The following is an 11,140-nucleotide window of genomic DNA, read 5'->3' as shown; positions in this document are numbered from 1 at the left end:
GGCAGGGCAGGGCGGGGCAGGGCAGGGCGCTCGCCCCACAGCGCTGCGCTGAGGCGGCGGCTGCTGCGGCGGCGCGGCGGGCGGCTCGCTGGCTCCTCCTCCTCGGCGGGCGCAGCATGGCGGTCAAGGTGACTCTCCCGCTCTGCCGCTGGTGGCAGGAGGAGCCGGGCGGATCCCGCGCGGGGCCGGGGGCAGGCGGACGGCGGGGGGAGGCGGCCGGCACCGCCGCTGCGGGATTCTCGCGGGGGCCGGCGCCGCGGGGGCGGTGATGGCGGGGCGGCCCCGGGGGAGCGGCGGCGCTGCCCGCGCTGCCTCCGCCCGCCGAAGTGCCCCGGGGGGCGAGGGCCGGGGTCCCCGGAGCGGCGGTGGCGGTGGTGGTCGTCCTGTGGGGCCGGGGCGCCGCGCCGCTCGCAGACAGCCCGGCGCTGAGAGCTGTCACCGGCGCGGAGCCCCGTGCCGTCCCGCGGCAGCGCGCCGCGGTCATGGCTGAGGCTGGGCCTGTGGGTCTGACAGGAGACCCCGTGTTGCCGCCTGTGGCCGGCGCGGCGGGGTTTATCTGCGCTCTGACAGCAGCCCGCCTAAGCGAAGCATTAATTTGCTTGTGTTTACAGGTGCATTCAACTAAAAGAGCGGATCCTGCTGAACTACGAAATATCTTTTTGCAGGTAAAAAGCTCTAATGTTTGAGTGTCAGACTTCTGTGTTTTTCCCTTTCAGCCGTTTGCCGTGGCATCAAACTCCAGGGGTGCTGGTGCTTAGAAGTTCACTTTGCAGGCTTAGTGTATTGACAGGGGTGTCAGGCATTGAGGAGAAACTGCTGCTGGCACAAAGTGTGATACCATTTCCAAATTATAATAATAAATAAGTTCCTGAACTCTTTTCTAATTTTCTACAAAGCAAATAATTATAACGAAGTACTGGTTTTTTTTTTAAATACACCTTTGCAGAATCAAAAAAAATTCCTCTTCCACGACTGTATGCTTTGTCCTTGGGGTTTTTATGTGTTCGTACAAATGGTTGGACCACTGGCAATTTTTTAGAACTTAAAATTGATTTCTCAAGATTTATATATTTTTGTAATATTATCCCTTGCAGGGCCTTAGAATTAGCATATATAAATAATAGTGTGAAGGTTTCTCCACTCCCTTAGTTTCAGTAAAGCATGATCAGAAAGGAAAATCCAGTCAATCCTAAAACTTTAATGATAAGGTTTGAATCAGTCGTATGGAATTATAAAAAGAACAAGAACTGTGTTTTAGGTCCATAATAGGGCTACCAATATTTTAAAATGACTAAAATATATTTTTTCCCCTACTGTTGAGTGTTACACAGTGTATTCATGAAGCTTTTCTCTATTTAAAAAATTAGGAGTATAAAATTAGAGCTAATATTGTAAATAATAAAGTCTGTTATTTAACTGCTTATATGTATCTTCTGGTTCTACTATACCATCTAGCAATTTCCATATATGATAACTAGAGAGAGCTTTTTGCCTGAGAGAGAGGAGTTATATCCCAGCCATAATTTTGGTGGCCTTTTCTTTTGCATACTGGATTACACGATGACATTGCTGGAGTGCAAACACTTAGAATGCTGGCATCAAACTGTGGAAGCTCAACATTTCGTTTCTAGTAAAAGATACTCCAACACAGGTTAATTTTTGATTGACATAGCATTCAGCTTTTGTAGCTAAAGATTACACTAGAGTATGTTAATAAAATTAGCAATATAAAAATATTATCTTTTAAAATATATATTAATACAGTATAAAGATGTGATTCGAGAACATCTTTTTCCAACTTTTCAGAAAATGCTTTTGCACATTTGAATGAAGAAAAGTGAAATGAGGTGTCAAAACACTCAGTTGTAAATGTGAGCCCTTTATCATTCTTGACATCCAGTCAGTAGAAGTTCTTGCTTCTGGAAATAAGCAACTGAAGTTCTTGATAGTGGTCATGCAGGCAACAGCAGAGAGGAAGAACATTGTACCACTGGCTGTTGAAATTTTCTTCCTGACAGTAGATGTTTTATTGACCTAAAAAGCAGACAGTATGTTTAGAAAAATGGCTTTTTGCTCTTCCCCATGTCTGTCTTGTTTTCTTCAAAGAAACATGCAAATGAAGTTGTAGATTGTTGGATACTCTGAGGAATGAAAACTATGAAGCTCTCCTCTCTCTTTGAGTATCTGAGATTTTGCAGTAAAAAAAAAAAACAGAAAAAAGAGTTTGTATTTCTTCTGCATTTTGTTGAGTTTGAAATTGTGGGGTTTTTTGGTGCTTAGAAATCTCAAACGTAGTTGCAGGCTTTAAAACAAAAGAGAATCATTATTTTGAAGGCTAAGTTGTGGAAAGTCTTGTTACAAAATATTGCAAGTGTTTAGGGGTCAGATATGTTGTACTCCTTGCTGGGAGTGCTGGTCTCTTCTGTGAACTTCAGCTAAAGGTCGTGCATTCCTTCCTAAATTTGGCTTCCCTTGGAAATGGTTAGAAGGGAAGATGTGAGCTCTAGGCCTCGTCACCATCCACCTTAATCATAGAGAGTCTGCTTAAATTTCCTTCTGTTCACGCATGTCTTCTAATGTGATACGTGCCCTCTCACCATGCAGCTTACCTTGTGCCTTTCTCTTCAGAATTTCTGAAGCGTGCTATCTGCTTCTTCTAACTGTTCCAAACTGTTAAAAAGATAAAAGTTTGATTTGCATTAAAAAGATTTGTTATTTCTCTTAATCCTGTAACTATGAAATGCAGGCATTGAAATTTCATGTCTGTGTGCCATCAAATAACTTCCCTTCTAGGTGTTTGCTAACCACAGACTTCAGTAACAACCATCAAAAACCAAATATTTTAACAAATTATTACAGAAGGATAAAAGAGTTGGGTGGAAAAACAGTTACCAGATTTCTTAGTGAACCTTCATTATTTTTCTTAGGCAAGACACAGTCAGCCTTTGGAAAATATTGTTGAATTATTCTCTGTCTGTTGAATTAAGTGTAACCTGTTCAAGCAAGGTGGAGAAGGAAACAAAAAGAGATTACCAAAGCATTGTTTCTGAAAGTGTGGTGATACATAGCATCAGCTTGTAAACTAGAGTTGAGGGTTTGTATGTTTGTCTTATGTGAGGACGTTTTAAAAAAATGTCTCATGGAAATTCATCACCTGCTTACCTGAGGCAATCTACAAATGTATACTAGGAAGTTTGTGTTATAAAGTAACAGAGTTCAAGACTGAGAAAAGGAAAGGTTTAATTGGTGTGTTACGTTTTATATTCAAATTAGGCTATAATTTAAAATTGCCTATTTTGGGCTAAAAGATTCTTGACTTAAGTTATATGGTGCACACAGGACTAATGTATTTACATGCTTAGCTACTTTGTTGGGCCTTAATTTATTGACTTTCTGCCAAACTTCCAAAATGCCATGACCTTCTCATATGGAGCTCAATGTATCTGTCAGTTAAATATTTTTGTCTCAATATTTTTTAACAAAACTTCCCCCAAACAGTTTTTATTGTGGAAGGCATTATTTTAAATTGTTATTTATGAAAAACTCAGAGAAATTGGTGTCTGGAGAAAAAAAAGATGGTGTTTAGATTTTGTCTTTGATATGCATTCTTCTCTCAGCTGACTTTGGTGATTCTTGATATGCTCCATACTCTGCATGTTTGGTGGGCCTTCAAAAATAACATTTTCTTCGGATTTCATGTCTTGCAGCAGAATTGTGCTTTATAAGGTGTTTTTCAGTCACTTGTGTGTATGGCTGAGAAGAGAACCTTTCAGAGTTGATTCAATGAAGGCACAGTTTCCTTGTATTGTCATATTGGCAGCAGTGCTCAGTTAGGGGATTCCTGTCCCTGCTTTATGTTCCTGTTTTAGTGGAAATATTCTTTTTAATTGTCCATAGATTCAGTAATCTGGTTTACAGTGCAGTCTTGCAAACAGCTGTCATGACAGCTGTAGGGTGGAAGAGTAAAAGGTGATGAGGCGATGTGAGGGGCTGATATTGTGGAAAAAATACACGAGATGCTGAGGCAAGCACTGTCTGTGTGTCTGAATTTTTCCTTAAAAACATTACTTTCACGATATAAATGAATCTGAACATTTTTTCCTCACAAAAAGAGAAAAGAAATAGTTTATGTCTCCCAAAATAATTATAGGAAAGTTCAGGAACAATTATTCAGAAGATAACTGCTACTAGAAATTGTAAGAAAATCTATGTGCTGTGTTTTCAGTGTAGCTCCAAATGGAATGCTGTACCATGGTTATAGTTTTTATAAATTTTCACAATTACCTGACAGTTTCTGAAATATGTGTTTTTCTTTTAATGAGATGATACTGGTTCACAGATTATTAGCATCTAAATGGATTAATTTTTGTTTGTGTGGCTTTGGGTTTTTATTTTTACTCTAGTATGCAAGCGTTGAGAAAGATGGTGAGCATTACATGACCCCAGAGGATTTTGTGCAGAAATACCTAGGACTTCATACAGATCCACATCACAATCCTAAAACAGTGCAGCTGTTGGCTGGAGTGGCAGATCAAACTAAGGATGGGTGAGAATTTTGCTTTCCATTTGAAACTTGTGTTGTTAAGTTTGTGAATGCATGAGTTTGATAACTTCATCTTCTAAAATACATTATTGATTTTATTACACTTTATAATTGCATAAATGAGAAGATTTTTTCACAAGTACAATAGACTATAAATTTGTGAAAACTGAGAAGAAATTATGGTGTTTAACATGAATTTTTTTAAGCTGAGATTTATTTTGATGATATGTTAAATTCTACAAAAGGTGAGGAAGTTGAACAGCAGGTAAGTTAAGTGTAACACAGTCCCCTTAGAAAAGTTATTTTCTCTATGTCTGCGTCCATCATCAGGTACTGTGGAGAGTCTTCAGTATCTGTAATTAAACACAAAAATATGCAAGAGCTTTCTTATTTCTGTAGTGTGCAATTCAAATCCAACCACTGAGGTCTTTTAAAAAGACTGACTATCAGAAAAGAGAGACGCTGGTGACTTTATGAAGGAAGAAATTGTTTGCTTAATGAAGCTCAGGTCGCACCACATAAGGCTTTTCCAACTCAGATGCTCCTGCTTGCTTTTACACAGTTCCCTGAAACCAGTTTATCTCTGCTGAGGTAGTGCCCTGTAACTCATTTGTCTTCCAAGGAGCCTTTTCTTTTGCTGTATATAACTAGGCTTCTGGTTTTGGCCTTGGGTTGTAGTAGGAGGTCCAGACATTGTTAACGTAAAGTGAGAAGGTTAAGATGGATCAGAGAAGAGGTCAAAAATGCAGAAGTGAATGGTTATTTTGTTGAGAAGAAAATGCTATTAAAATTGTAGACAATACATTTGTAAATATGTAACTATAACTTATTTTAAATTGAAAGCTCGTTCACTTCCTTGGTTACTTAAATTTTGCATTTCGTGCTATGGAACATTTTATTAGTTTGCTTAGTATCCTGAGCAGCTTGCACAGTATCTGTGCAATGGAAATGAAATTGTGTGTGCTGTATACTTCTCACCCTAAGTGACAAATACAGTATTTCCTGTTTGATGTAATGCTATATGATTTTCATAAGGCTGCAGCACTTTGATTATATATTTGATTATACACGTTTGATAAATGTTAGTAACCTGTCTCCAATACATGGCTTCAGTTTCTTGCTTTATTATGGGTTGAAAAGGTAATTTTGTGTGTATATGTTCAGAATAGTTTAATTGATAAAGTAAACCAACATGCTTAGCATATTGTTTCTCTGGAAGCTGTTGGTTGTCTTTTGTTGTGTGCAGTTCTTCAGAAAATGTCTTATAAAAGGGTCTTTCTTTACAGTAGGAAATCAGTCTGTTTTAATGCTAGAACAGAACTTTTAGGTATTGCTTTTTGTTACTTTCCCTGTGAATAAGATTTTTTTTTGTTGTTTTTGTTTATTACCTTTTTAAAAAAATCTGGGTAATATTTGAAGTGGGATAATCAAGTATGGGTAAGTGTGCTTTACCACCTTCTTTATGGGAAGAGTGGGATTTTTGTTTTGCACTGCTATATAGTTCAAAATGTAAAATGTATATCTTTCTGAATACTTGTCTGAAACTTTTTTCCTAAAGGTTTTAATCTATATTCAATCTATATTTCATGTAAAGAATTTGTTACAGCCCCATTATCAACATCAGGTTGTTTCTACATTCACATTCTTTCATTTGTAGTGAGCTGTAATAGATCAAAATCCAGACTCTAATAGCATGAATAGCTATTGTAGTCTTAAACTGAATTTTGGAATGCATTGCATCTTTCTAAGGACTGACTTTATGAAGTCCAAGGACATATCAGTAGTCCTGTTCTGTATAATACTTTTACATTAAATGGCAGCCCAATGTCAGGCAGCAAGTCATTGAGAAGCTTTGGGTTGTGTTACAAAATTTCATTCCTATATCTGCTATCATATTCTCTTAGCCTTGCTTGCCCTTGAAATAAATACTCAAGAGTGTTGGTGGTTGCTTCCATTGTTAATATTTTTTAATTTCTTTTAGGTTTAAGTTTGGCACTTCACAGAAACAGCACATTTTGGAACTGGCTCTCTGTAGGCATGCATTTAAAAAAAGTTGTTTTACTTTTTTTTCCTCTTGGTAACTTGATCCTTACTTAACTGTTCCAGAGCACTATTGCTTTCTCCCATTACTGCTGTACAAGACTGGTTTGCTTTAGTGGAGCTCATTAAAGTAGTTCTTAAAACAGCTAACTGTTCATTTCCAAAATGTTTATTCCTCATTGTTACAGATGCATGTTCTTAGAAATTTATGTGATGTCCTCTAAATTAGAATTTGCTTTAAACTTGCCTGTTTTCTATTTGGTGCAAGAGGATTTCGCTGATGCTAAAAGCACTCCTGTGTCTCCAGACTGCAGGCACTGGTTTTGGGATAGGATAAATACCCTCTCTGAAGAATATACTTACAGATATATATATATATGTGCCAAAACCAGATAAAATATTTTGATCCCCCTTCAAATCTACAGAATTTCACAGTAGTAGTTCAAAATTCTTCATTTTAACTACTTGTTTCTGGGTACTGTTTTTATCAGTACATCATTCTTAAATCTGGAAATGTGTTCTTAAGTGAAGTCCCCAAGAAAGAGTTGATATTTCGCCTAATGGAGATTCACAACAGAGCTATACATAATGTTTAAAAAGCTGTGTTGTATGGGGAAAAATTAGGAAAGACTTGCAGTAGGGAATAAGAGAAGAATTGCAAGCACATGGGTTACTTTGTCTGCTTTTGAAGGGTAGCAGTACAGAAGAAATCAGAGGAAAAGAAATTTTTTTAAATGTTACAGATAAAACGAAAGGTGAGTGATTTGATATTGTTATGGACTCTGTAATGCAGTGGGTTCACTCAATAATACTTGAGTAGTGATTGGGTGGGAAGCTTCATCATTCTGTTTAATCCAGCTCCTGTTATCTCTGCCCTGGTGGCTAATGGAGGATCACAGAGGCTGTGCCTGCTCTTAGGCATTGCAAGTTGAATATGTGGGAAGGAAATTGAAGGTGCCTATCTCCTTTTGCTGTAGGCACTTTTATAGTGAGACTGCTGAAGGTGTCTTCTTTCAGGTTCAGGCTTCTACGAGTGCATTCTCCAGAGATCAGCACTTGATTTTGTCAGTTTTAAAGCTTCCTGGTTAGGAGTTAATTTGTGTGTCAGCTTTATGCATGTATGTGAGATATATTTTGAAATTATAGTATTTACAATTATTTTAAAGGAACATTTGTTTCTTTGATACTAACCCTTTATTTATCAGAATCATCCTTTGGATAAAATTGACTTTGCATGTGAAGAGCCATTCTCATATCTCTGATTTTTCTGGCTAGAATGTGGTAAATATGATAATTTTTTATTTTTAGTGTCTTAATTATTTTCAAAGTCACTAGGTTTCTTCCTGTCTTTCTTGTGCAGTGCCTATATACAAGAATGTTAACATATTTAACCTTTTTTTATTATCTTAATTCTGCTTCATGTGTACTTAGACAGAGAAAGACTAGATATAGCAATGAATAGTGTGAATATTGTGATTTTTCTTCTCTTTTTTTTTTTCCTGTGCAGAACAGAATTTATACTTGTCTCTTTAGCAGTAAGCAGTAATGTTTGAAGTAATCACTATGAGCTAATGATCTCATATGATGGAGTACTAAGTTGAAATCAATTATGTACATTTTCTAGGAAAATTTCTAGGAAACAGTGATATTCTCTGCTTTAACAGCATTTACTGATATATAGTAAATTTTTTGTTAAATATAAAAGATGTAATTGAAATTCTTACTTCCATTGATTATTTAATGCTAAAATACATATCCCGTTATTTATCCCATTCTTTTCTTGTGCCAACATTATCCTTTATCTATGCTTGACTTCAGGTTTATCTTTTTGCAGCAGTTCATACATACAGCATTAGGATGCCTTTGGAAGGGTTTTTTTTGTGTTAGGCAGAATAAGCAGAGTTCCTCTAGAAAAGTTTCTGATTATTATCCTAACAAGATATCTGTGCATATATTCAAGTCTCAGTTTGTCTGTGGTGACCACAAGGGCTTGGATTTACCTGTGCAGCCTCAGTTGTGCACTGTCTTGCATACACACCTCAGAATCTTGTGATCTGCTGTTCCACTCAGATCCTTCCCTGCCTTGTCCTGTCTGTCCTGGAGCCCTGATGTTTTATGTTTGGCCCTGAGTTCCTGACTTGGTGGTTCATGTTATTTTTGGACTGTAGTATTCTTTCCATATGCTTAGTAAAGTGTAACTTGTTCTGAACCTGATTGTTTTTTATGAATGTTGTGTTTTGTTTTAAGAAATTGTTTGTTTTATAGTGTATTCCTGCACATGCATTGCAGTATCTTTTCTTAGTGGAAATACAAATGTAGTAATAGAATGACAGGCCTGTAAATTTCATGTTGTTAGGATTTTTGTGGTGTTTTTATTTCTTAATTGTCAGGTGCTGGTTACATTTATAATTAAAAAGTAATAACTTGTAGGTTTTTGGTGAGAATTCAGTTGCTTCATAGAGGAAGAAACTAAGTTGCATAAATGTTTACTTAAATATAACATACTTTTCAGTTTCTAGAGTGTTAATTATCTTAAGTTAGAATTTTATTTAATATTTGGATCACACTGTTTTCTAGAGTGTCAAATGTAAATTATCATTGGTATTATGAACAATTAAAAAAATATTTATAACTTTTCTGTTTTCCTTTCTAGGTTAATTTCCTTCCAAGAATTTTTGGCATTTGAATCTGTTTTGTGTACTCCAGATGCAATATTCATTGTTGCTTTTCAGTTATTTGACAGGAATGGCAATGGAGAAGTAACATTTGGTAAGAATACCTAAAAGAAAAACAGTTTTAAGAAACTGATTATAATAGTGTCTGTCATAATAGTGGTTCATGACCACAGGTGCATAGAAATGCATTTTGTGCAGTACTGTACTGTTTTTCTAAGACACTATGTGAGTAGAACTTTTTTTCCTCTCTCAGTTCAAGCCTAAGCAGTACACAGAGACAAAATATGTTTTTCTCTGTCTTCTTGAATCAAGATTTTTCATTTTCCTGAAGTAGTAATAAATACAGTGATGTTCAGTGTCGTCCTAAGTAAAATTCTGTATCCTACACTTCAAACTCCTTCAGCCATGAGGGAATTTTAAGATATGATCTGGATCTCCACATGTTTCTGAATAATTGTCATTTCATACAGTAAGAGCTAATATAGAAATTAAGGAGGTCTAGTAATTTGATTTCCTGTTCCTTTTCTTTAGGAGCAAATCTTACTTTAATGTTATGAGTGTAACTTACAACTTGATTATATATTTGCAAAATTAGGAAGAAAATCTGCCATTTGGTTTTGTTACCTAAGTTACTTAATCACCCAAGTTAGTAATTAGACCAAAATCTTGAGGCTAACTATACTACTTTGTGATATTGCTAAATAGCTGTTAAAAACATTCCAGTTTAAGGAGGACTAGGCTTTTTTTTTTTAAAACTTCGTGTTTATGAAAATTAGATAAATCAATGGTAAAAATTTTAATAAAATGGAATGAGAATTAAATGTTATTTCTATCCAAAAGAATAAAGCACTCAATAAAGAAAATGCAAACTATGCTTGGATTTGTAACCACTTGCTGTTTGTGCTATTTCATTATTATGAAAATTGCTGTAACTTGCTGGGAAAAAAAAGCAAAGGTCTTTTTATGGAAACAAATTGTTTGACTTATGGTGCCTGTTAAATTACATCATTAAGTGAAGAGTCAGATACTAAGCAGTTCGGATGCACAACATCTTGAAAAGAAAATGTTTTAGAATTTAAATAAAGGTGAAGTCTGTAAATGCAGTCATTAGGAATTGGACAAACTACTACAATCAGTGTGACCGTGTTAACGATGGTTTATTTAACAATCTTACAAAATGGAGTTTTGAACTTGGTAGCTCTCATGAGAACACTTGAAATATCTGATTCCATAATTGAGCAATAAGCCATTTCAGATTGTATACAAATTCCTCAGTTAGACTGAGAATTGTTATTTTTATATAATTAAAGTCTAAAAGAAAACACAAACAAGAGAAATTGTAAAAGAGAAAAAACCACCAATTTTCTTTGTCTTCTTGCTGATTTTTTGTAAGCTGATAAATTTTAAAAAGGAAATTCTTGAGTGAATTTTAAATTTACTATTGGTTTCTGTGATGCTTTTTGCAAAATTAATTATATTGCAATTATTACTATTTTAACATTATGTTAGTAAGATGTAGTTCCCACATTTACTGCTGCTTTTTTGTCTTTGTCTGCTTGTAACATGGGCTACTTACTTTTACTTCATACGTGTATCATATATATTAATACAGCTGTGAAAAATGTGAATGATGATCTGTGACATCTTCAGAATATGGTGACCCTGCAGTCAATTTCCAAGTCAGTCTTATGGCTGTTTTGTAGATGAGACCTGCACCCTTTCATTTTCATACCATGTAAACAGAAAGGCACAGAGTTTAGTTTCATGTAAAAACAAGACACTATAGAAATATAAGTTTTCAAGTTGAAAGTTTTAGTAAATTATTGGAAATATACTGAAATGGAGTAAGTTCAGTCAGTTGGTGTGAGATTCACTATCAGAC

At 36.1% G+C, this 11,140-nt stretch overlaps 1 protein-coding gene across 1 annotated transcript in view; it reads left to right on the top strand.

Annotated features, from left to right (window-relative positions):
- Positions 1–41: 41 nt before the first annotated feature.
- SLC25A12 (solute carrier family 25 member 12) overlaps positions 42–11,140 on the top strand; it is a 45,341-nt gene continuing 34,242 nt past the window's right edge. The window contains exons 1-4 of the mRNA XM_059853090.1: positions 42–128; positions 612–665; positions 4,404–4,546; positions 9,237–9,352. Coding sequence (XP_059709073.1) covers positions 117–128; positions 612–665; positions 4,404–4,546; positions 9,237–9,352 — 325 coding nt within the window. The 5' untranslated portion in view covers positions 42–116. The remainder of the gene's footprint in view (positions 129–611; positions 666–4,403; positions 4,547–9,236; positions 9,353–11,140) is intronic.

The sequence above is a fragment of the Haemorhous mexicanus genome, chromosome 8 (genome assembly GCF_027477595.1).
Source record: "Haemorhous mexicanus isolate bHaeMex1 chromosome 8, bHaeMex1.pri, whole genome shotgun sequence".
NCBI classification, from domain to species: domain Eukaryota; kingdom Metazoa; phylum Chordata; class Aves; order Passeriformes; family Fringillidae; genus Haemorhous; species Haemorhous mexicanus.
The sequence above is the reverse complement of the archived record's forward strand: the minus strand, read 5'-3'. Positions and strand labels throughout refer to the sequence as shown.